The sequence below is a fragment of the Echiichthys vipera genome (assembly GCF_963691815.1).
Source record: "Echiichthys vipera genome assembly, chromosome: 20".
NCBI lineage: Eukaryota > Metazoa > Chordata > Actinopteri > Perciformes > Trachinidae > Echiichthys > Echiichthys vipera.
The window spans coordinates 9,276,214-9,303,680 of record NC_139845.1 but is presented as its reverse complement, the minus strand read 5'-3'; the positions used below and the strand labels follow the sequence as shown (position 1 = coordinate 9,303,680).

The window sequence follows — 27,467 nt, the reverse complement described above, 5'->3', positions numbered from 1 at the left end:
ATACATGCAACTATTCACACGTATATAAGCACACATACAGTCTAAAAAGGAGACATGTGTATTAGCTGCATGACTGTCTGCCATGTCTGTGCGTGTGTTGAGTGTGTGTCACTATTGGCTGTCCGCTTTCTTGTTTTTTTCACATTTTCTCCTCTGAAGATATTTGCTGAAATAAATGATCGCCCTTGATCTTTTTTTTTTTTCCTTTTACACTGTGTTTTTTTGTCAGCTGTCCTGTGCTGTACATTTTGACTTCGTATCATTGTCTGTCAGTGTCTAGACAGACGAGAGAAGCGGCCACAACAGAACAGGTAGACAGATGAACTGGCCCTGCACACAATTGGTAGCAGAGTGAGAGAAATGATGCAAAAAAAAAAGGGTCAACTTCTTACCACTAACCCAGGCATCCTGCAGAAGAGGTCAGAGCTCACCATGGATGCAGCAGCAACCTCACTCTGCGTTTTCTCCTCCTTTCTGCAGCGATGACCTTTCTCCAGACTCGTCTATTGGGGTGGAAGGGAAGGGAGGAGAGGGGGAGCTGCAGAGTGAGGTCGAGCCGCAACCACAGCCCGAGCAACAGCGGCAAGAGACTCAGCCACAGATTCAACCACCACTGCCCCAGTATGAGCCCGAACCACAGACTCAGCCTCAGCCCCAACCTGAAACCCAACCTCAGCCGGAACCCGAACCTAAACCCCAGCCTGCACCCTCGCCTGAGCCCGAGCCTCAGCCAGAAATCGAGGCTGAGAGCGAGGAAGAGGTACAGGATGCCCCTGAAGCCCCTTCCCCTTGCAGAGAGGAGCAGACTATGGTGGAGCAAGAGAAGGAAACGCCAGAAGAAGTTTTGGAGGAGAAGAGAAAGCAAGAGGGAGAGGAGGCACAGTCCGAGCGGTGTGAGGGTGAGGCAGCACAGGAAGAAGAGGAAGAGGAGGAAGGGGGAGGAGCAAAAGGAGGTGGGGCAGGGAGGAGAGCCAGCCTGCATCACACAGCCTCGCCCTTGAGGGTGCAACGCAACGGCGCCGGCTCGCACTCCGCTACCTCCGACTATGAGCTCTCGCTTGACCTGAAAAATAAGCAGGTAGGGTTGTGTTGGGGGATGGGGGAGGGTTGGTGTGTTGTTTGGGCGGGAGGGCGGCAGGTACAGTAACTTGGCTTGTGTGTTTTGTACGTCTTGTGATGTTTCTGTCTGAGGAGGAAGACTTATGGTTTGGGGGAGAAGCTGGTGTTTAATTTATATAGTTTTTTCGTTGTTTGTCGTATTGATCCCTATTGGCACTGGTAGACATTTCCCATCAGTATCAACCAATGAGGAGCTTCCTTTTCTTCATTATTATGAACCATCATTGCCATTACATAATTTCATCCACATGGTTTCATCTTTCATCAAATTCGGGTTGGTTTTCTGAATATAATTTATCCTCAGGTATTGTACTGCTGCGTTGTAATTTATTGAAAGCAGGGCAACTCATGTACATTAAGTTTTATGTTTTATACACTATTATTTTGGCAATGATGCATACGTACATACAGTATACACACATCAGGGTAAAAGACAATGTGCAAACAAGTTGTATCTGCATGAATGAAAAGCCTTTTAATTTGTCTTTTCTCTGCTGCTTTATGAGATCCTCTGGTTGATGGCCCCCCTCCCTCCCCCTCCCATTTCTATGGAGAATAAGGGCACGTGACTGTTATCTGTTCTCATCTTATTACAGCCAGTTAAACGGATTTTGTCTGAAACCGATATGTCTATGAACTGTGACCGTATTTAAACGTTCATTTCCATGTTGTCATGTTTGTGTTCTTATCACGCTGTTCATCAGGGGCTCGGAAAATCATTACATAACCATCTCCATTTCAAGAACCATCACACATTTGCCATCCGATTTCATTGTCATCCATCCATAACCGACATTCTTCAGTCCATGGATCTTCTACCAGGTAAGACAGCAGAGTTTGAGTCTAACTTGTGGGGCTCCCTGTGTGCTCCTGATCAGTTTTCTGCATGCTCAGATTTTCATCAAAGTGAATGATTATAATCGATTGTTAGTTTAAAGTTGTACTCCACATATTTTACAGTAGGAATTCAGTTTACTGACAACAAGTTCCACACAGCCTGAGAGCAAAGTTGTATAATGTCTTCTCTGTCTCTGCGAGGGTGCTTTACAACGTTTGAAGAAACCACCCTAATGACGTCATAATGATGTCATCAGGGTTATCCTCGTCTTGGCTTGAGACTTTGACAGAGTGATTACAAACTGGAGGTGTGGGGTTTGAGAGAAGTGGGTATCTAGGAGGCAGTAAGGATTTAATGAATTGATGTTGTGTTGCATTATGGGAAATGTAGGATCCAGTGTTTTTAGAGCTTGTTCGATTGCAAGTCAGGTTGTCTCAGCCGCTGCTGCTTCAGTTTTGACCATTTGTTTATATGCAGTTTTGTGGGATCCTCCAACTGTATGGAAGTGCAATACTAAAGTGTTGGAGTTATTATTGAGCAGAAATGCTAACATTTTGTAGATTCCAGCTTCTTGATTCTATGGATTTACACCTTTAATCTGTTTTATCATGTTGGATATGGATTCTTTGTAGGATTATGCATCGTTGGTTGGACAAAACAGGACTTTTAAAGATGTCAGTTGAGCAATAGGATATTGCGATGTAACCTGCCTCTTGATGACTTTCATTCTGCCTGGCTTCCGTCTTGACTCTGCCTAGCTCCAATCAACCATCTGGATTCGCTCCATAGGAAAGTAATTTCAGGGTCCACAAAAAAAGGACCGCCGGGCGGGGTTGTATAGATGTGATGTAGTATAGAAACGACTGTAAAACAATGGCGGCTCGCATCGAGGAAGCAGACGCCAACATCGATGCTGCTATTTCCTCCTTGTTGTCCAATCTAGCGAATATTTCTTCTTTAATAGAACACCAGAGAACGGCTCTGAAGGCTGTTGTTGGTGGAAACGATGTTGGCTGTTCTGTTTGGCTTTTCCCTGCATCGCTCTTATCAGTGTCACGGGTTTCGATGTGAGTGGTTTATCCAATCATATGCAAGGATTTTTGATAAAGCACAGCCTCCTGAAATAACTTCCCACTCGAGCAATCCCAGATGTATGTGTGAAACAAGGTGGAACGAAATTCATCTGGCGAGAGTCAGGTTAATTGCGATGGGCATTTTACTCTTTACTCTTTACGTCAGATTATTCGACAGTGGGAATATTCCGCGTTGCGTCCTAAATATAACTTTTTTTTTTCCTTTGTCTCGCATTTGCTCAGCATATCCATCTGGGAACTCTTGTTTGGAGATCTTTTGGGAAGGGGCGAAAATACTGGTTGCTGATTGGATAAACCATCTGTCTGATCAACAAATAGTATGACGTACGAACAGAGCGTCGAGGCAAAGCTCAGAAAGTAAACAACATGTAAATGATATTTGCCGTTTGTGTAACACATTTACGGTACGAGGCATAATTTCAGGTGCCCGGTCTATATTCCAACAGAAGGATCTAAGAGGAAAAAAGTTAGTGAGTGGCTTTCTGAAAATGTGTCCAACTTGACCAACTCTGATTGGCAAAACAGCTCCAAAGTTTCTCTTAGGCACATTACCAGAATGATCTGTGAGTAAAATACAATGGAGCTCGCGAGATCAGGATGATCTCACAAGGCTAGGATTAATTGGTTTCTTTATGAGGTACAAAGGCTGCTGACATCCCTCCTTTATGTCCTGACTTCCATTACTGTTGCTGTAGGCGTGGTGAGTGGATCACACTTCATCGCGAACCCAGAACAATTGGTAAACATAGTCACACTGGTAAGTGTTTCTCAGCTGGAGGGCACCAATCCAAAGACTGTAAAGATAAATCCTACCAGAGGTTACACACCAGTGTCACTTAGATTGTGATTTTCTGTGTCAATGTTTGATTTAATTAAGTTGGCCTGATAAAACATACAAAGTAAGATAAGCTACTAAAGCATTATTGAAGCTGTTAACTAAAATCCATCTTCCAAGGGGGCATTGAAATAAGAGTGAGGTGGTTGTTTTATTTCACTCTCTGTCAGTTCTATTTTCACTCAGTTTTGACTCACCGCTTCCCCTTCATTACTAAAGGTTCTTTTAACCTCATCTCCTAGCCTGTGTCTACCTCTCACCTCCATTTTCTCGCCTTTAATCTCATATGTAAGTCTCCCTTTCCCACCATCTCCCCATCAACAATGCTGGAGATACGCGATCAGCTTGATTGATCTTCTGTCTGTCCAGCTGGGATGCAGGGGCTTGATGCAGCTACAGATCAATGTCAGGGTAATTGGATCTGCAGGGCGATACCTTGATTGTAGGGGAGGAACTTCACGAGGAAGTATTTGAGCGTTAACTCCTTTCATCCTGAGTGTTCAACCTCTATTTAAACTTTTGTATTTTTTTCAAACTCGTTTGAAATTTAGAATCTCATTGAATTTTAAATGATTCCTTATTGTAGAAAGCTGGGAAATTAACATGTTATTTCATGCCATGGGCAGTTTGTACATTAATATGCATTTCTTTAAAGGTTGCATTTCTTCTTCCTTTTTATTCAGATAAACGAACAAGTTCCCTGTACCACAATAATCACAATTAAAGCACACCTTTTATGGTTAACAAAGAAATTGCTACAACTCTAAGATGCGGGGAGTTTCCATAAAAAATAAAAATTTAAATTTATATATATATACAGTATATAAAAATATATATTTTAACAGCCTGAAGATTAATAGAAAAACAACTCAATGTACTCGTTGACCGTCTTTGTAAAATAAATTACAATCGTTGTAAACTTGACATTGTTGTACTTGTAAAATTCAAGCAGAGCTGACGTCTCAAATCACAGATTAAAACACTTCATCAGATACCTTAGCTACATAAAGATCTTGTGTGTCGCATTTTATCATTATTTTGCATTATTAATTATTTTCTTATTGCAAATATGGGAACAGGTTGTTACACAACTTATAAATTGAGACCCTCTCCGACTTTCTCAGTTACCTATAACATCCTGCGGACTATTCTATGTAAAGGTTTCAGGAAGTTTTGTGTTTTGTGGGCTCCCTGTCCTAGTCTGCATTTCATGTGGGTTCGTCTCAAACACTGTGAAAATGTGCAGACCTTTGCAGAAAATAAATGTAATCTTATATAAAACATACAATAATCAGAATTAATTTTAAATAGTTTAAGTGACCCGGTACTTCCTGACTTATTTGCTATCTGCAATGTCATTTACTTTGAGTCTATTTAAACCGTCTCAGGCGAAGCCTTGGGAGTACATTACTGTGTTTCCATATAGGCACTGACAAATTTATTTCAAAGTTGTTCATCAAACAGAGGTCTTGGAAAAGTAAGTAGTCTACGGCAGGTCCTGTCTTTGCCAACAGCAAAGCCTTTTCTTTTTTTTTTTTACGGGGTGATGAAATGATGGTGATGAGACCTGACTTTAAATGACTACTCCTGCTCTGTAATTGCTGCTAATCTCTGCTTCAGTAATTGAGGCATTTATCTTCATAAACAGTGAAAAGTTAACTTTGATGGCGTGTATTCACTCAGAATTAGACTTAATGGTGGATTCACGTGCTCCTCGGATAGTCCCATTTCCCAAGTTGGGTTGTGGTTCTTCGGAATTCGGTGTTTTCTTGAGTTTTGAGTCGTAGTGTGAAAACAACATGGACGCCACAAAGAAGATGTGTTTATTTTATTGCTCAGAGCATTTAAACAATGCCTTGATAGCTGTTTCCAGTATTTATTTCCAGTTTAAAGCTTCACTACGTGGCCAGCAACTAACACAGTACAGGAACCAATAGGAAAAAAATCAATCATTTTTGCTATCTTTCCAATTTTCTCCAACTTGGGGGTGGCGTTCATGTGAATTTATTTTTTTCCGTTTATTCTGACACCCCATGAATGCAGCCTTAATGCACAAGTGACATGCAAGAAATATTAAACAAGTTAAAATTGCTGATCCACAAAGTGCATAGATGAGCAAATGAGATGACATTGTTCAATAGGTTGCTGCTAATGACGCTCATTTTTCTTTTTTGACATCAGAATCCCATTTTTTCATTCAGTCCTTTTTCCTGCGTCAGAAGTGTTTCAGTAACTGCCGTCCATTCTCAGTAGCTGACTTTGGTCAAGGATGTCTCAGCTTAACGGATCACCGTCCTCTGATGACATCAAGCCTTTTATTGCCATCCTCATTTGTAATACAGTCAGCATTAGTTGTGTCCCAGTTTTGCTGTTATATAATCATCTAATTAATCATGCAGATGTTTCTGTGCTGTAGGACAGTGTGCATGAGCATGAAGGCTAAAAATTGTGGTTTTGCATTTTGCCCCGTATTTCTGCCGCATGCGATATCTGATAAGCTGCTGTTTTACTTACATCAGTCTTTTCTTGCACATTCAAGGAAGAGACCCATGAATTTTGGTGCTGGCTAAAATCATAAATGAATAGAGAGGGCTTTCTTTAATATCAGCGACTTGTATTCTATGACAGTTCACAATTTAAATTAATACGATAAGCAAATCTTCATCATCATTGCTGGCCTGGATAAACCATGTATCTCCAAAACATTAGCATTTTCACGAGTGAAGAAAAACAACCCTGGTTTCAGATTTGTGACATTTTATAGATCCTTATCCTCCTTCACAGCTTATTCGACCGAGGAGGTACAGCACATTATTTCCACTGGAAAGCAATGTCGTCCAGTTTCTGTGGTATTGATTTTTCTTTTAAAGGAACAATGTGACATTTTAATGAGAAGATCGATTGTACTGAATGGTCTCAATATTCTCATCTAACTCTGAATAGAAAGCCAACAAACATATTTCCAAAGATGTTGAGCAATTCCTTTCAATTTGTGGTAATTTGTTTCTGATTGACTCAGTGGCAACAACAAAGCTGTGAGACTAGTATTTTAAATAATTGTTATTAGCATGTTATATTTACTGTGGTTGCTTTTTGAGCTCATTTATTGGGTAATACTTCAACTCTGAAAAAACTATCAACATTTTTTGGTTTAATGAGGTTCTCAAATTATAACGAGCTTGTACGTTTTAAATGTAGTTTTACAAGTTAAGTGCAAATGTAAGAAGCAGAGGTAGAACGGACAGTTGCTTAATGGTGGGGATTTTTTTTTTTTTTTACCAATGCCACTATATCTTCTTCAATACTAGTATTTCTTTGTCCTCCCCCCTTTTTTTTTACATGTAGTTCTCTGTAAAGTGGTCAAATCCCATCTATAGACTTATGCCAGTGGGTGAGCAGGGAACTCCCGGTGCTGCTCATCTGCATGTACAGCAGCGACACAGTGAGCCCACGTAAAAATTGGCAGTTTGAGAGCACAGTGGAGCATTTAGCCGCTAAAGTGCCAAATGTTAGAAGTTGCTAGACACCAAAAAAGGAGCTCAAAGAGAAAAAAATATATTTGACTTAGATTATAAGTAATTACCTTAATGAGAAAAAAATCTTACCATGGTTATTAAATCTGCACATCCCTAGTTTCAACACAATATTTGCTAGACCTGCATGATATCTTGTCCACTTTTTCTTACTGTTCTTTCTCTCCATGCTTCCCAGCCATCATGTCCCAGCTCAACATCATGGCTAAATGGCTAAGTGTATCAGATACACACTTGGATAAAGAAAGCAACGTGACCCAAATGCTTTATTCATCATCCCCGACCCTGCTTACGCAAAAGGCAAAACAAACAAGCTTGACTGCCATATATAATCAAAGGCAGCCACACTGACGGATCTTTCATCACTACCAAGGGCACCTCTGCAGAGGAACTCTTTTCAGAATTTGTTTCGACAAGGGACACCTTTCTTAGTAACAAGGTCAATCATATTGCCACTGTGCCTGTCAAAAAAAAGAAAACCTACACAAGGTCTATTTTGGAGTGCAGTCATGGCGATAAGGCTAACCTTGTCATTTCAAGAGTGCACACAGCGCAGTCACAGAACAATCCAGATTAAAGAGTGATGAATATTCAGGCTGGGTTTGACCAGTCTGCAAGAATTGACAGCGACTGAGAAGCCACCATCAGCAGATACAGTAGAGCTGTCCTATTCAGAAACCACCTTAATATGCTCACTACGTCTCACTTTGCTCGCAGAGGCTCTGCAGTGAAATGTAAATGGTGTAGATAAGATGGATTTTCAGTGTCATTCCACTTTTCTAAAGGGCTTTGTATGTGATTCCATTCCTCCAGTGACAACGGCAGAGGCTGCATCTTGTTGAACTAACCACTTATCACAAATTGCAAACCCTCGAGGCATTACAGCCTATCAGGAGGTGGTTCGGTGACTTTGTCCAGGACGAAAGTGAAAGGAGATTAGCAGCTGAAAGTCACATTTTGATCCCTCGTGGCCACAGTAACTGTTCCAATCGCATTGAAATTGCAGGAGGAATATTTGACTTGAACTACATTAATCTTCATGTACACATCACCATGGTACTAGAAACCAGCTCCTGAAGAACGTTTTATGGGAGGGAATAGCAAGAATTTCTATTTCTGAGAATTAAATACCATGCTATCTTTAAAGACTCCCCTCAAATAATTATTGTATAGATTTTTTTTGCTATCAGCTAATTACAACCCATATTCATGTTTCTTGTTATGCAGCGTCCTCTAGTGACCAAAATAATTATTGTAGTTAGCAAGAGTCAGGTGACCCCCAAAGTCTGCGTAAGGATGAAGGTTAGGGTGGTGGATGTGTCAGACAAACATCAGACTTTTACAGAGGAGACTGCTGTTCGTGTCCGTGTGAAACTCAAAGTCACCACTGACTGTCAACTTTGTTACGGGCTATGGGATCTATGATCTTTTCCCGATCGTAACCAAGTAGTCCGGTATCACAGCGTTAACCATGTATTTAAAACTGCAAGCGTTTCACAACTTTAAAAATGGTCATATATATGTTGTTTTGTGATTCATTGACAGACATCAAACGTCTATAGTTTAGGTATGTGGCAATTGCACTGTGCAGCATATTTAGACCATGTCATTTCTTTTCTATTTGTCAAAGGACAAACGGTGGTACTGCTATTCTTTCAAAGCTGAATCCTCCTCCATTGCCATGCCCTTGATACAGTTAGAACAGAAACAGTTCTATCCATTGATTGAGTCTGAATGAAAAGGATTTCAGAGTTACTGGAGAAGATAAGAGCACTTTGTGGGCACTTCCAAAGATACCTACACCCTGATTGTTCTGGGAAACTCAAAGAGGTCTCATCTAGTGTTTGAGCTGCTGCCAGATGAGGATGGCTATATTATATCTCTATCTATTTCCCACAGCATTTGAGCAATTTTTCACAGGCAAGATTAATGGCTTGTTCAGTTTCAGGCAATTTAAAGTTGCGTGGAGGACCTCTCTGTGGAGTTTGCAAAGATTATGAGTTCTATTTGGCAAGGAAATGAATGTTTGTCCATATGCCATGAGTCAGCCTTTACTGTGTTCTTTCTTTCGAACTGTGGCTTTGACCAAACTCTATGTTGTGTCAGTACACATATCACAAGGCCGGCTTGCAAAATAGAATTACTGAACCATGTGAGGATATTATTATTTCAATATGGAGGACTTTACTGTTTGGATTTTCGCCTTCTACTTCCAATAATTGGACTTTGCAACCGTTTTCATCTCCTGGGATTTTCGTTTATGTTAATTTCCCCCCAACAATTATCCCATTTCTCTTAAAGTCCAGCTCATTCATTTCCCACCCACTACTATTCAACTCATACTGTATGTCATATTCATCATCCATGCACCCCAGTGACAGACAAGAGAATATGAAAAATGTTGAAACATTGGTAGTCCATAGTCGTACCTATATATTTGTATCTTGTGGTTGCTAATCATAATTGTCACATATAAGTATGAGTTATTGAGTCCAGACAATTATGATTTTACTTATAACTGAAGATTGTCCTGACAAGTTATAGGCTGTTATCTCCTTGTAAAATGAAAAATACAACAGAAAATCCAGCTATTAATTATTTTCCTTTTCTATTCTTATTTCTTCTATTTTTCAGATCGAAATGTTAGAGCACAAATACGGTGGCCACCTCATCTCCCGCCGTGCTGCCTGCAAGATTCAGACTGCCTTCCGCCAGTACCAGCTCAGCAAGAACTTCGAGAAGATCCGCAATTCGCTGCTGGAGAGTCGACTACCTCGACGCATCTCCCTGCGCAAGGTCCGTGTGCAAAACACAGAGGGTTTCTCTGCTGAACGGGCCCTGGCAGAAGGCTGCAACTTGACAGGCATCCCATTGGTGCGCTCACCATCTCTGCCTGCCACAGTTGGTGGCACCCTGACCGACCTGGAAGACTCATTCACTGAACAGGTTCAGTCGCTGGCAAAGTCCATAGACGATGCACTCAGCAACTGGAGCCTGAAGACCATGTGCTCACTACAAGAAGGCGGCACTTATCAGTTCAGTGCCGACTCCTTTAGTGCAGCTGCGGCCGCGGCAGCGGCAGCAGCAGCAGCAGCAGGAGTAGGAAGTGGAGGACAAGGAGGGGGTGTGGGAGAGTCAACCAGTCATCAAGGCCCAGTGGACCCAAGTGACCTGTCCAGAAGTGCAAGCAAGCTAATGATGGCATTCCGGGATGTGACAGTACAGTTCGACAGCCAGAACTTCCGTGTTTCATCCTCAGTCATGGAATCGTCCACCGTCACCCTTGGCAGCTGTGTCCAACAAGAAGGAGCCCCCACCACTGTCACGTCTACTTCCACCCCAACAAACTCCACTCCAGCTTCCATTCCTCCTCACTTCTCACACGAACCCCCTCCTCCCCCTGCAGAGCTCCCAGCTGAACCCATAGATCCCCCACCACCCCCACAAGAGCCCCCGCCACCCCCGGAATCAGAGTTTGGAGATGATGAGCAGGATGATGAATTCCCTGCTCCACCTCCAAGTGAAGAAGAGCTGGCAGACGAGGAGCAGCCTCCCCTAACCCCTCTAGATAAGATGGCTGCTCCCCAAAGCCCAGAGGAGGTTGTGGCGGTGGTCCCACCACCCACAGAGCCCTCTCACGCCCCTCCATCACTGCTGGGGAGCTCGCCCATGGTAGAGCCGCTGGAGGTCAAAAGGTGCGGCTCAGAGACAGCAGATAACAGCTCAGAGCAGATGAGCAGCAGCAGCACGTCCACAGAGGCACGCTCCACATCTGAAGCCTCCTCCAAGGAAGCACTGCAGGCTATGATCCTCAGTTTGCCACGCTACCACTGTGAGAACCCCGCCAGCTGTAAATCACCCACACTGTCCACTGACGTCATGCGAAAACGCCTCTACCGCATCGGCCTCAATCTCTTCAACGTGTGAGTAGCCACTGGATTTTCATTCTTTTGATGATTCTGAATACATTTTAAATCAGGCCTTTAAAAGCGGCATCACTTCTGTCATTGCTGACTGTTTAGCCATGATTAACTGCACTGAGACACAACATGAATTATCCGCAAGAGATTTGGACATGACAAACAGTTTTTTCTTTAAAAGAAACTAAAATGAATGCTGTGCTATAAGTACAGTGAAATTTATGAAACAGTCTGGATCTCCACCTAAGTATACCTGCGGTTTGATGGGGCCCTCTGGACTCACAAGAGTAAAGGAAAGCACTTTCCCACACAGATCCCTACTTTGCTGAGAATAAACAGAATGAAGCCCAAGTCCCAAGCTAGATCTGAGGTGTCTTCTTTCAAATCAGAACAGGGACACAGACAGCTGTGTGGAGATGGATTTGTAAAGGAATGAAATGAAGGAAATGTAGTTAGACATACTCAGACATGGTAGAAATGACAGTTGGCTCAGCCCCACACACCATAGCTGCTATGCCTTTCATTCTTGCAAAGGGTCTTTGAATTCAGATAAAAGTAGACAAAATCAAATTTGCTTTTGATATCTGTAGTGTTGCTTGCAGATCAACTGTAGCTAGCTACGACTATTTTTGAAAATGATGTCTCTAGGTGCATTTCAGGCTGATTAATGTTTAAACACAAATCTTGAAAAGGTGTCTTAAATATTGTTTGATGGCTACATGTTGTGCTAAAAGAGGCTTAAGCTACATTTCCGAGGAAAAAACTAACTAACGGCATGTTTTCGTGGTGTTTTATTATTTTTTTACATTATTTTTTAGCAGTTTTCAAGCCTTTTATTAGATAGGACAGACAGGAAATGGCTCGAGAGAGAGAGGGGGAGACGCAGCAAAGGGCCACATGTCGGAGTCGAACCTGCGTCCATTGCCTCAAGGACCTTCAGCCTCTCTACATAGGGCTACCGCTCCAACCACTGTGCCAACAGCCGCCCCCCCCAAGTTATCACTCTTAATGTAACAATGGAAAAGGCTTTTAGGATGTAGACAAACCGATGTGTTCAGTGTTCCAAAGTTATTTTGGGTAACCTTGACTGTGGTTGCAGGAGAGTAAACTTCCCCAAATCTAATGTTAATGTTCAATTAACATTTCAATGTCCATTTAGTGTTCATGGGAACTCTGATAGTGGGGAAATACAACACAGTGGATGTGCTAGTTGTGAACAGGGCTATTATTTTTGTTTTCACATCACCCGTCCACAACTAGATAAGCAGGAGTGTACCCAAGGACCCTATGTCCCCCCAGCTCAGTAGCCTCTTTATATGACATTAAGGTGACCTTCTAAAAAGCTTCATGTTAAGTGCAATGCTTTATCCTTCTCTCAAATTTGCAATGTGTTTCCCTGGGTCAATGTTGTTAAAATCATCCACCTACTATACAATTACATCCTCAAATTTGCGAGCAAGACAGTTAAGCCTTGATTTTAGACTTTTTAACTGCAAAGGTAGCCCTTACCATCTCTTACAAAACTCTTGGGAACATAATAATCTAGGAACACCTTGTATGTAGTCTTGGATTGCCAGACCCAGATAAACTGTGTCTGTCTACACAGCTTATCACTCTGGGATCTTGTGCAGAACTTAGCCAAGCCAGTGCCTCTGCAAAATAGATTGCAGAAATAGTGGAAGTGGTCTGACTCGTGTGCCAGATGTCAGGCTTTTTCTCAAGGGCTGTACATCCGGTGAGCCAGACTACCTCGGAAGTAATTCTCAGTTACAGTTCTAGGCTTTTGTAGAGAGTTGAATTTAATGATATAAGTTAGTTATCTGGACATGCTAACAATTGCAGCATATGTTAGACTCTCTGTTTAATCCATTCCATAGGCATTTGTTCTTGTGTTGGGCTAGAAAGAAAAAGACAACACTAGCTACTCACTCTTTCTACTTTGCTTAAAAATGTAGACAATCCCATACCTTGATAGAGATATTGTGGTTGCTTAGCTATATTTGGACAATGCCTACTTTTAAAATGTATTTAACATTTTCGTCAGGTATGAAATGCAAGTCTCAAAGTTCATCTTAAATGCCAAGAACCCATTCAGATACAGGGAACTCTTGTATCTTACTACCACCCAAATCCCAATGCATTTTCCTCTGTGGCTTCACAAATTGTCAGCAGAAGAAAAACATGTCTGGCTTGAAAAGCTTGTTTATGTTTGCAGGTTGCAGCTTTTCAGTCATTGTGAATTTAGTGCTCCCCCGCTGCCCGGTGAAGGGTGACAAAGTCAAAACCAGATAAGAACTTCCCAAGATGCGCTCCAGACAGGTGGAAGGTGGTTACATGGCAGTGAAAGATAGGAGGAAAAGTGTTGCCATGGTGAAGACAGTGGAAACACTGAATCACTGAGATGTGTGTCAAACTCATTTAGTTTTGTGGAAGAAAATGAAACGCTTGGTGAATTATGACCCCCAGCTAGTTTATCATTTTAAAAATAAATTATTCAAAAAGCACTAAAAAACATTTTTTTATTTTACATATTGCATAATGCATATGGCACATTTATGTTAAGATTTATTTTTAGGAGCAAAAACTAATGAAAGAAGATTTTAGGTCGGTTTACCCCTTAAAACAGCCCGGAATTAAATCAACTTTATTTCAAACATTTATAAAATATGTATATAAAACAAAACAAAAAATAGCCAATAATATTGATGAATAACGTGTCTGAAAAGGAGTAGGAAGAAGCACTGTGCTTGTCTAATTCTACTCCTATTCTATTCATCAATAAATTAACTGCATGAACCAATTCTTAAAAGAAAACCAATAACAATATCACAAATTGTATTTGTTAAATACTTTAAATTCTCCTTCAAGAAATGTTTGCAACCACATGACTCCTGACAATGTGCTTAACACTCAACAGCACACATAGAGGGAAACTTTAAGTGGGGCAATTGATGCTTTATCAGTTTTTCACCCAGAGTCTACCCTAAAGGACCTTAATACCCCACATGCAGTCTTCAAATCAATGAACTGGACTAACTCACATATTGCAATTTGAGCTCAACCACTGATGGAGTTGCTGGGTAACAATTAGTTGGAATACGTGCGGGGTGTATAAAAAAATAAGAATGGCAAGGATCCATAAAGCCTAAAATTCTCATTATTCATTCTGCTGTGAGTTGTGAATGTAATTAAAAGTTCCTTCAGCACGGCGTGTACCGGCACCTTGGGAACTGGAATGAAAAATTTGTTAACATTTCAATCCAAGTTTCTTCTGTCACTGCCACCTCAACCATTTCCAAAGCAGCTCTCCCTGCTTTCCAAAATATCCCACTTTGACGGAAAATACACTGTGTTCCCTTGGGTGCAAAGCCATACAAGATTGTGTTAAGATATTGCCCCAATTAAGCCATCTCATACAAATATAGAAGATTGGAGCTCTCGAACACACATTATCTTTTTGCTCACTGCCAAGCTCTGCAGCGCAATAAAAGTGAACAATAAAGCCGATTAACTTTGACTCAAAGCTGGAGCTCGACACTGAAAACAAGAGGAGCAGGAACGAGCTGTGCAGTTACTGGAGAGGGAATAATCACTAGAGGAAATGAACAAAACACAGAAAAGCAAAGAAAAACAAAGTGATGACCTAAAAGAGAATTATAAAGTTGTCAAGTCATTTTGAGTATGATATATTTTTCCATTTTTAAAAGGCAACATGGGAGGTGGAGTACACTATCAGTGGCTGTGCCCATTGTTCTTAGCATCTAATATTGACACAGATGGGGATCCAGTTAACAAATAGATGATAATGAAGATTAGAGAATTATTCCCAGCAATATAATGGTCAAAATATAGTTCCATAACTAAAACAGTAGTCATCAAGTTTCATTTCATGTTAAACTAAAATTTGAAATGATTAAAATTGTTATTAAATCTAAAGTGAAAATGGAGTGGATAATCCAATAATCCACATCCCAAACAATATTTATATATTGGACTATCTGTTATCTCTTATGTAACTTGCGCAGAGGACCTGAACTGTAGAGTTTCTCTGGTTATTCACATTTTATTTGAAACACCCATTTTTTAATGACATATCTCTAGAGGGGAAGTGAGGACTGAACATATTTGTAATGACTATGCGCCCAGTTTTCAGAAAATTACAAGTTTCATAGCCTTTTCTATCTATTTGCAATCCCCTCCTCTCATTCCCCTGATCAAACACCTTGAAAGATAAGCTGACTTTTAATAAATTGGCTGCAAGGGAAGAGAGAGAGAGAGAGAGATAGACTTATTAGTTCCACCAGTTCATATCCTCCCTCTAATACCTGTGCTGTTGTACCCTTTGCATCTTAAACAGGACTGTTTGCTTTGGGCTAAAACTTGGGTATTGCTTGATCATGCGGACGAAGAAGCTCACACAGTTACTGGAAGTAATGTAATGTGTGAGAGTGTAGTTGTCCTGCAGCAGGTGGTCTATGTACCACCTTCGCAGGGGGAGCAAGAAACGTAGGGGGGAGGGCAGGGGGTAAATCAAACAGAAGCCAGAAGTTTTGAGTTTGGGTGTGCATCAGCAGTGAGTGATGGAAATGGAGTACAAAAAACAAGAGAGAGAGGAACTGAAAGAGACACGAAAAAAGTAGAGTGGTAGAAAGGTTGAGAGAGTGACCACCTGATAAAGTTTCTGCCTTGAGTGTGTGTGGAATAGCAATTACTCCACTCCACTGTGTGAGGAGAGTGCGTCAAGGACACCGGCACAAGAGAGCTGATATAAAACCTTCAACAGAGAGGGGAGGATGTGACATTAATGACTTTCTGAGTAGATTTCTCTATGTGTATGCATGGTTTCCCCATCTTATACTACCAGGTTAGTAGACATGTAGTGAAAGCCTTGACATCAGAGCAGCTCACGGTGGAATCAGAATCATGCATGAAAATGGGGCACCGTCAGAGCTTTATGAATTAAATAAAAGATGGCATAATAAATGAGTAGGTGATGATGTAAGTGAAGTGAGACAGAGAGAGAAAGGCACATCTGAATACATGTCAGGGAAGGCTAATTAACAACTCAATCCCAAATCCCAACTCCTCAAGAGGGGTAACCCGACACCAGAAAGAGAGAGCTCTGCATAAAAACTCAGTGTACGTACAGGTTTGGGTTTGTTTGTGCATATACAAACCTTGCCTTTATCAACACAATGCCCTTGGTGCTAAATGACCAGCACATAATTACAAACTCTGAAATCGGACCAGGCTGGGACTGGTCCAGCTATCTGGTGTGGAGATCAAGGTATTTAACCTTTCACAAGGCCGATGATGTCACTGGAACCCTTTGTGCTCCAAGTGCCAACGACCATTGTTACAGTGACAGTCGTTGGTGGGAAGTAGGTTTTGACTTGGTTAGTGCTCTATTGAGTCTTAACGACACAGTCGTTGGAGTCACAGGAGGCCGTTTCTGAACAGTTGTTCTTTGAGGTTAGATTGTTGAATCTCCTGGGAAGGGATGAAAGGGCAGCATTGTAAATTGGAGATAAGTGGTGTCTCAGACCTCCTACTCTGTTTAGCAATGGTTTCTCTACTTTTGTAGAGATGGCTTCTTTTAATCCTCTTTTAAACCATCTCTCTGTCCAGGATGTGGACATTGTTGGCATCAACGGAGTGGGCTTTCTCCTTGAGATGTAATTGGACAGCAGAGTCCAGGCCAAAGGAGCTCTCCTGTGTTGGGCCATGCGTTTATGCAGTGGTTGTATTGTTTCTCCAATGTAGAGATCTTTGTATTTCTCTTCAGTTAGATTTAAATACTGTATGTTGAGTCAGCTGTCAGTAGCCTACTAGGCTACAGTATGCATCTGGAGAAATAGGCAACATGCAGTGCTGACAGTTAAGCTCTTAAAGGCTATAAAACACAGCTTTGAGATTCGGCTACTGTGCACATCTGAAAAAGATCTAAAAGGGGGCCAATAAAAGTGGATATCAAGGTGATGTGGGAAGTATTTATTCAGGATGGGGTGAAAAAAATGTAAGTGCAACAATGACAGAGGCAATAAAAAGTGTGTGAGGGAGAAAGATGTCAACAAGGATGTTTTCCGCATTTGAACAAACGTGCTTGTGATTATCTGATGAGGACAGTCTCGTTCTGCACCACTATCTGAATCTATCCATCTTCCCCCCTTTCCTTTCCCATCTCCACCCCACATCCACTTTTGGTTACGAATAATAATTCACCATGTGTGATCCATCTGTTGTTGGACAAACATCAAATGAATGATATCTGCCAAATTCGTTTGGCGAGACATCGCCTTCAGCTGAGAGGGTGAGCCAGAAGCAGAGTGTGTGCTGAAGCGGTCACAGCAGATGCTTTCAGGCAGTCCAGCCTGTACTTGTCGTCCTCCCTCTCTGTCCTCACGTTCCCATTCTCGCACATCTGCTCTGTCTGGTCTTCTTCCAGCCTCCTCCTTCTATCCTGCCCTTTATCCCTTCTCCCCTCCCTTCTGTCCCGCCCTCACCGTATAAACCCATTAGCTGTGGTACACACACTGCTCTGTTATATAAAGGCTGTGGTTTAAACACTGTATAGAGACAGGCGAGGGAGAGCTGTGGCAATAATACAGCCTCCCTAGAGCCACTAACCTCTGTGTCTAATAGGTTTATAAATAGTTAGGATGTTACTCCCTTGTTCATACATCAGTAACTTCTGTCATGCAGTCATCTGAAAACTATCAGCAAAATGACTGATGTGATCATCAGAGAGGAGATGGTTTTCAAAAGCAATGATTCATGGACAAAAAAGATCTTTAGACAATTTTCTGAAGGCATTAGCACGGAACTTCACTTCATTATCCACTCAAATAGATGTTCACACATACTACTCTCACCAATGGTTGTATCAGGTTTAGCTAGCTGGATTCACAGTCTCAACTGTCTTGTAGATGAATAGATATCCATCAAGCAAGGCTTCATAAATTATTTTAAAAAAAATGTAAAAACAACTTTTGGTTTGTATTACAGTAGAATTACTTCTATCAAATGTAACGTAGTCTTGCTTTAAATTAAGCCAATACTTTTGAGAGTTAATTTTTCTTTTAAATCGTTTACTGACATACCATTCACACTGAGTATGATGCACAGTAAAACTGAGTATCTCGTGTGTTTCAACTGTATCGTAGAATTTCTGATAATGAGCTCCCTAGACCGCCCAAAATGCATTGCGGCCGTGTCCACGGTTTAAATAATTAGCTGTTGGAAAAAATAATTACTAATGATGGCGAGTGACATTAAGGTACAGTTAGGAGGGAGATCGCAGGAGCTCTCATGTGTAATGTTCTTTGGAAAAAGTATTTAACACTAAAATATTTAATAGTATTAATTTGCTGGGATAATACTGGAAAATATTAAATTAAGTGGAAGAGGTTTTCAATTCAGTGGTGGCGCGAACCAGTTACACTGTGATCAATACAGAGAGGTGATGCAGAAAAGACATATTGCTTGAGTCTGCTTGTAGTGGCATACTTAATTGATGTGCAGTATGCAGTACACACTGATGAGTAGTGCATAGTATGTTAGTAGGCAATTTCAAACAGACTCATGTTAACCATTTTTTCGTTGATAATCTTCCAGGCAGCCATCGATTTTAGTATGTTAAAGACAACTTGGAGAGACATAGGTAATCCATCACAGCGAAGAATATGTCATTGAGACGATGAAAAATGCAAGGAAAAGTCAAGAAATTTAACTAACTAAAAATAGTCTTTGACCAGTTTCATTCCAGCAAAGTCTTGTTGGAAACACCTCTGTGCATATAAGCAGGGATTTGAACCCGTCTCCCAGATCCGCCATTATGATTCTGGCAGTATCCTCTGAATTTAGCAGAGTGCTGTTTAGTAGTTGTTAAAGAATGTTGTAAGTCAAAGGGAGAATGAATACAGATGAGATTCTGCCCTGTGTGTTTTATCACTTCTAGCACCCTCAACCTACTCCGTGCAGGTGTGCACATTAAGTGCCCAATGTACAGATTTTTAGACCCAAGAACCTCATTAACGTAACTTATATATTTCTGTTATGATTTATCATGAAATGTTTCCTTTCCTTGGCCATCATAACATTTATTACAATAAATAAATTAAAAAAAACAAAGGATCTAGCTCTACTTCTTGTTGGTGTGGATTACTGCTGCTAAGCTTGGTTAAGTATGTTAAAGAGAAAATCATCCATCACCGTCGCACTACTACCACAGATGTTTAGGACATAACATTGCATCTGTGCAGCTTTTAAACACTGCTAGGTCACTGACAAGATTTTCGTTTCACTCATTAAGTCTCTCCCTGTATTATGTTTTGTTTGTTTCAGAAACCCTGACAAGGGCCTTCAGTTCCTGATCTCTCGAGGCTTCATCCCAGATACACCCATCGGCGTCGCCCACTTCCTGCTTCAGAGGAAGGGCTTGAGCCGACAGATGATAGGAGAGTTCCTCGGAAACAGCAAGAAGCCATTCAACAGAGATGTCCTAGAGTGAGTAGTACACATTATTTCCCGAGACTATTTTAGGATAATTTACTGCTCCTCATGAGGTGATTCTTCTTAATAATCCCTCAGTTTTCCCTCAGGAGATCAAGAGTCAGGGTCAAATAAAGGACTGGATTCAATAAAGGATTTAGCACAAGGAAAATCCTCAGCTTTATTAGTCACACTTTATCTCACTATATCTGGGCCAATCGTGCATATATATTATACATCTATATAAGTCTATCTTGGGGTCAGATGATTCCCTGAAACCTGAATTACAAATTCAGTATGCACTTGTCAAAGCTGCTGTTTTTGCAGACAGTGACATTTGAATAGTGAAGTGAAAGTAAAGTGAAAACTGAATTTGAGAAGTCACGATCCAACAAGTAAGCCCTCATCTGACTCTTCAAATTGTAAATCCGGATTGACTTGCAAGACAGAATTGTAGAAGGAGGAAAACAAGCTAAGACAAAAATAAAATAAAGACATTTCCTGCCCTTTTTTGTTTTTTAGCTTCTTTTATCACACTGATATCAAAACAACCAGTTGCTGTTTAATTAACATTATTCTATCGGACAGGAAGTAAGAAACAAAAAGCGATTTAACCGCCATCTGATAATGTCAATAGAGTTTTTGAGATTTAATAAACCATCCCAGAAGAATAAGGAAGAATTTAGCTCCTGGTAATTTTAGCCTGTGGTTTTGGCTAGTGCTATCTTTAAATTAGATCTAAACCGCCAGTGTAGATAAAAGATATTCACAAATACGTTTGGAGCATAGGGAGGTGTACTGAAATGTATGGGATGAAGTGCTATTTTGTGTGTATGTGTGTGTGTGTGTGTGTGTGTGTGTGTGTGTGTGTTTGTGTGTTTGTGTGTTTGTGTGTCTGTCTGTCTGTGTGTGGTATTTACTTTCTTACTCAAGTCTATATCAAAAGTCACGAACAGGTCATATTTGGACAGTAGTGTGTGTATTATTATCTAATGAGACAGAAATAAGACATAAGTGAGAATAAACAGTGTATTCCTACAGCTTTAACTGCTGATGATGCCAGTCACCTCCAGGTTGGATTGCGAGGTCAGGGCTCCGAGAGATCTCCAACTAAGAACTACAGAGGGCGTTCCAGTTTCCGGGACTCGACTCCTGGAACCCCACATTAGACCATAGCTGCAAACTCCAGGACTGAGTAAATGTAGCCAACAGTTTCTCAGTTCCTCAAATGGCCTCTTCAGGCTAGCTCCATAAGCAAGTAAATCTCCATTGAGCCCCATGTTAAACTGCCCAACTTTACAGAAGAAAATAAACATTTAGAGCCTGGTACAAAAACGTGACAACTGTACAGGGATTTAATTATTATGTAACTCACCTGTTTAAATTATATTAAGAATTAAAGTTATGCATGATTAAGGGCTGACAGCTTTGAATGACAGGTGGCTGCCATCCCAGGATGTGAGTGCAGACAGTAGGCTTCATTTGGCTCTGCTCATGTTTGGATTAGCTAGGAGTTGGATGTGAGTGCCAAGATATTAATGACTAGAGCTATCAGAAACCTACGGGTGATGTCACAGAGACTACGTCCATATTTTATACAGTCTATGGTTTTGTACAGTAGATTAGTTTAACCAGGAGTTTCGAACTATCAGCCTCAGGGCCAGATACATAGCTTGCCTTTTGATATCCTGAGATATTTAAGATATCCTTACCTTTAGTCCCTTGCACAGGGAAAATCCTGGATGCCACAACCCCCATAATGCAACCAGTAGCCTTTTTTATTAGACTGTCAGGCCCAAGCTCAGATAACCCTCACACTTTTCTATTTTTATTTTCTTAGGCTTAAAAGAGTTCCTTCAGAGTCATTTAAAGACAGCATACAACTGCTTTCTCAGCCGGATTAGTACTCCTCATAATTAGTAAACTGACTTTTATATATGACATTTTATTTTATGTGGAGCCATCGTGCAGTACAGTCTGTTCTTTACAGCAGGATAGAAACAGATATGGGTTTAGAGATGCCTCCTTATTGTATGACTAATCAAACATAAGGACACTGCAACACACTCCTATGCAAACATGACTCACTTTACCCTGTAGGTTCCATTTCAGTTCATTAATCTGATTAGCATTAAGCTGCGGGGATGTATTTTTCCGTTCTCTTCTCTTTCAACAACTTCCTTACTGTATTTCAGTAATTGTCTTTTTTTTAATTCTATTACATTCTACCGTTCACCAATAACATCTCAATTTGCCAGATGAGGTACTGCAGATCTTCCTTTTATCCAAGTTATCAAGTTGGGAACACACTTTTAGTCTTTGCATGGTCAGACATACATGACACAGCACTCTGCCAAGTCGCTCACCTCAGGCTGCTCTCATGGAATATCCACATTTACTTAAACAGACGCCCCCATGGCTCCAAATGCATTTTATTAACAGGATTATGCTTTTAAGGCTTCGGACTACAATTCACAGTGCAGATTTACTTCAGCACAGGTGACATTGGGATATATAGATGTATATTTTCCTTAGTTTCCTGCAGAGCAGTCACCTGCACTCTGAGTGGAAGTGATTTTGAAGGGGAACATGATAGGAGAGTGCAAAGAGTGTGAGAGAGCACTTTCGATAAAGTGTAGTCACAGGAGAGCAGGTGAGGGATTGCAGTCTGATGTGAAAATCACTCATGTTGATTTACTGAGCCTGAATGTGTGTGTAAGTACGTGTGCGACTTCTCTGTGGGTGTGTATAAGGAAGGTGAATGAATGTGTGTCTATATCCGGGTTTTGTTGTTTGTCTTCTGAGCCCTTTCTCTTTAGTACCCAACAGCACACAACAGGAGCTCGCCGGTGTCAGATGCATTTTCATTTTACTGTGTTCGGTTTAGGTACAAGGTGGCGTCTGGGAAGAGTGTTTAAGAGGTAGGACGTGAAGCGAATTTCACCGCGTGCACCGCCGGTTCACCACCAGGTCAAACAGCCGAATCTCTTGCTGTTCCTTGAATTGTCTCACAATTTCAGCGTCAGCCCTTACCGAGATTGTCCACCATGTTCCTGTACCGATGGCGCCGGCCCTTATTCTTTATCCTCAGGTGATTGTTTTTTTCTGGTGGTGCATTAGCTGCAACTTAGAAACGTCATCAACAGGACCACTCGCTCACTGTGAATTCTCCAGACAATGATCATTTCTATTCACATATTCAATTGGACATTTAACGAACTATGAACTATCGAGCTGGCAGGATAAAGTCCGCTTAATAAAGGCGCCAACTGATTTGGATATTCACGTTATCAATGCTCCTGGTAATGTATGAATAATTTAAGGTTTCCAGTGCATGTGTGTAAGGGGCTCTGTATCCCTGAATCTTCCTCCTCTCCTTATAAAGATACTGGTGGCTTATTCCCCTCACATTTCTCCAAGCATAAACAACAATCGTTAAAACGTCACAAGTCAATTAAGCCAAATTGCAGTTATAGATTTGGGTTCCAAGAAATGTGGCACCCTGAGGACTCATTTACTGATAATGTAGTGTACTTGTTTAGCAGGAAAAATGAGATCTGTTTTCAAACTGTCATCTACTTATTGGCAGCTCAAAATATGGTTCCATCTGGCCTGCTGTTTCTTTTATTTGCATTGTTGTGTGTGTGTGTGTGTGTGTGTGTGTGTGTGTGTGTGTGTGTGTGTGTGTGTGTGTGTGTGTGTGTGTGTGTGTGTGTGTGTGTGTGTGTGTGTGTGTGTGTGTGTGTGTGTGTGTGTGTGTGTGTGTGTGTGTGTGTGTGTGTGTGTGTGTGTGTGTGTGTGCGCCACGCATCTGACATCGGAGATTTGTAAACACACAATTTAAGCCTTGCTATGGAGACAGATGTGTCTGTTCTCCTGCCAGGTACTGTATACAGATCAACAAAGGTGTATGCATGATAACAGAACGTGTGTATACTGTATGTGTGTTATTACGTTTTAGCTTGTATGGGTAGTAGATGGGAGGGGGTAGGGGAGGAATTATGTACTTAGGCTAGAGAGCATCTTGTCTGACGTTACATAAACAAGGAGTGACAGCCGGGGAAGAGGGGAGAGAGAGGTGGTGGAGCGAGGGAGTGAGTCATGAAGAGGGTGAAGAGCGAGGCTCAACTGTCAAGAGAGTTGAGCAAAAGGAGGATCAAGTCAGAGTTGCTGTGTACTTTAACCTTTAGGCATTGTGTTTAAAATGTTCTTTAAATTCAATCACTGGAAGAAAATAATTACATGTTATTATCAAGGTGCTAGGATGGAAAGTTGTCTATGTGTTAGAAGGTATAGCTAGCAGTGAAAAATGAAGTAGTCGCATATGATAGCAGTAGCACAGACACATTCAGAAGAAGTCAGTGTGATAGACATCAATCAAGTTGGAATAGTGTACTAGTAGCAGCTATAGTAGCAGTGAATTAAGTAACAGAAATATAGCAAGTAGAAGTGTTAGTAATAGTTACAATAGTGACTAAAATAAATAAAACTGTAGCTGTAGTAGTAGGTTTAGCTTGGCAGTAAGAGCGGGAGCAATGCTTGTAGTAGTAGTTATAGTAAAAGTGATCGGGGTAGTAGGTTTAGCCACACACATAGGAATATTAGTAGTCGCTATAGTAGCTATAGTAGTCATTATATGTCACAGTAATGATAGAGCAGGTAGTAGATATGGTATAGGTCAAGTTGTAGTAGGCCTACTTGTATAGGAGCAGTGTAGTAGTAGTAGTATTAGTAGTAGTAATAAATTACATTGTACAAACACTAGTTATAGCTGCGGTAGTGGACGTAGTAGTAATTGTAGACATAGGTGTAGTAGTAGTAGTAGAGTAGTAGCTAGTAGCTGTGGTGGTGGTGACCAGAGAAATACATCTTAGCCAAGATGTTGCAGTAAAGGAGTAGTAGCAGTAGCTGTAGTAGCAGTAGTATAATCAGTAGTAGTGGCTGTAGTAGTAGTAGTAAAGCTATAGACACAGGACAAGTGGTAGCCATAGCAGTAGCAGTAGTAGTTGAAGTAGTGACGGTAGTAGTAGTCTTATGAGAAATAGTAATCGTAGTTTTACTAGAGACTGCTCTGTGTTGTTCTTGTAATACTACTAGAGATAGTTTTAAATGAAAAAGTATCTGTTTAGCAGGTTTGAGTCTGTGGTCCGTGATCTTAAGTTGGGATACACGGTGCATCAGCCAGTACTGTAGACTCAGCTATCTGACTCTTTTCTGCAGGAGCAGCATGTGTCACAGTCAAGTACTCGCCTTATTAACTCTCTTTGTTCACATCAATCTATCTTTGTGTGTGTGTGTGTGTGTGTGTGTGTGTGTGTGTGTGCACGTGTGTGTGCGTGCGTGCGTGCCAGTGTTTCCTGTAGTACAACAAACTGATAAGATCAGAAGCAGTAGGGCTTCTATAACCATTACTAGGCTGATAGTAATAGAGGCAAAGATTATCTTGACCTAGTGTAGATTGGGAGAACCACATGAAAGCCAATCCAAGTTCAGAATAAAGACTTTAATTTCAAAGTTCAATTATCATTTCACTTTGTACCTCAACAGAACACCTCACATCAAAGCGGGGAAAACTTTAAAACCTCCCAACTCGTTTTCAAAGTCACCTTTCACTTTAAACCTAATTTCACCTCCAAATTGCACAATGTATTTATCCCCCGAACTCATCGGACAGGATATTTTGCTTTTTTCAATTAAAGTCATTAAGCTGGGGTTGTCAGGTAATAGGAGGATTTTCTGCTCTGAGGCATTGAATGTGTGTATGTGTGCAAGTGTAGGTGTGTCTTGGCAGCTGTGGCACGGAAAAGATAGCAGGGCTCAGTCTTATCCCTGGTCTCAATGCGTGACTAATACCTGCAGTAAGCAGAGTGGTGCTGTGACTGGGAGCAGATAAGTGGACTGTTTAGGTGGACATCCACATATCCACCTAGACCACCAGGGAAGGGGCAGCCATGACCATCATGTTGCTAAATTGCTGGAAATGTTAATATATTTTCCTTTTTCTGTGTCTTTCTTTCCACTGCTCCTGCTCTTCACTGTACTCAACAGCTGTGTGGTGGATGAGATGGACTTCTCAGGCATGGAGCTGGATGAAGCGCTGAGGAAGTTTCAGGCCCACATTCGTGTCCAGGGAGAAGCCCAGAAGGTGGAACGTCTTATTGAGGCGTTCAGGTAATTATAAGCTGCTGTGAGAGTCTGGGTTGATAATGCGGTATTCTCACTTGTATTACAAGGGCAGCGAATTAGTTTGCATTTGTACAGATTTCAAAAAACTAAATTTAGGTATGGCTTTCTTGTTACCTGAACCCCTTCTCAGGTTGTGAAGTCATATAGCTTAACCATAACTAGGTACATCAAGTGGTGTGCATGCTATAAAAAGAGTGATATTGTTCAAAGAGCAAAGATGGAGTTTTTTACCCTCTCTAAAACCACAAACGCAAGAGTGAAAATGGGAACGGATAAACCTTGCTCATCTGTTCTAACCTAAACTGCTATAGTTAGCATGTTCAGTTAACTAACAAGCTAAGCACATTAAGCAAACCTGCTTCACCTCCACAGCAAAGAAGCATGTCATTATTTACACTGAAGTTTGGTTTACGTGGAAGCTGATGCTATATTGGAGTGTAAGCTAACGTGGGCAGCTCTGTTATGCTTTGTTGGAAGCTAGCAACAATCTTTTAGCAAAATGTCATGTAGCCTCCAAGTACATATGGAAATATGCTGTAAATAAATATGGAAATCAGCTGGAAACAGTAAAGACGGCCAGAGACGACGTTTTTAAAAAGCTCATGAAGCTAATGTTAGCTTAATCAGCAAGCTAGCAGCAGTCGTCATTTCTGCCGACAAAAACAGAGGGGTTGTCAGCTGAAAATGAGAAGCCTGCTTTTTCATACTCCGTCTTAAATAAAGGACCCGTTGTTTTAAATAAAATAATATGTGCCACTGTATTTTAAACTGCATAGCTGCTAATGTGCCGTGCAGGACCAGACGTAAGCCTGACAGGTGAGTGGTCAGTGCAACACGCAAGAACGAGAGATTCACATCTGGCAAATGTAGGCCTATCAGTATTCAGAGACACCGTAGTGCAGAGAGAGAATAGTTGCTTTTTGGAGTTGGTTATTAATATTTATCTTGTGGATTATGCAAATTAGGCTATCCCTACCGGTATCTACTGTAATGTGGGTGTGTTGATATTTTAGTGGATGTGAAAAAAATGAAATACTGTCACTCAAAAATTTCCTCTGGGCTAAACTTGTTTTGAAGAGGTATAAGATGTAATTCACAATTTTCTTGATCATGAAATTCTCCTACCTCAAGTTTTGAAGCAGTGCTGAAAGGTACGGATGTAAATTTATGATTCGTGAAACGTGACCTCAGGCTCCATTTTTACCCCTAGCAGCGCTGTCGGCTACAGCGATACTGGACAAATACACAAGCAGGGAACATGAAAACAGACTACATTGACAGTCCTGCATGTAAATAGAGGCACTTTGGCATGCACACATAAACCCCACTATTGTCAAGGAGTGATGGAGAAATCATGGACTGAACATGTTACCATAAATACGCATGAATCTTGATAACACATGTATGATCTCCCAGCAGTCGAGTCACACTGCCTCATTCTCCACCGTATTT

General features: G+C 41.1%; 1 protein-coding gene across 1 annotated transcript in view; it reads left to right on the top strand.

Annotated features, from left to right (window-relative positions):
* The window catches only part of iqsec3a (IQ motif and Sec7 domain ArfGEF 3a), a gene marked incomplete at both ends in the record, with an annotated part of 99,141 nt that overhangs the window by 48,156 nt on the left and 23,518 nt on the right, over positions 1–27,467 (top strand). Inside the window, 4 exons of the mRNA XM_083935405.1 lie at positions 481–1,078; positions 10,054–11,342; positions 19,683–19,844; positions 25,878–26,000. Coding sequence (XP_083791531.1) covers positions 481–1,078; positions 10,054–11,342; positions 19,683–19,844; positions 25,878–26,000 — 2,172 coding nt within the window. The remainder of the gene's footprint in view (positions 1–480; positions 1,079–10,053; positions 11,343–19,682; positions 19,845–25,877; positions 26,001–27,467) is intronic.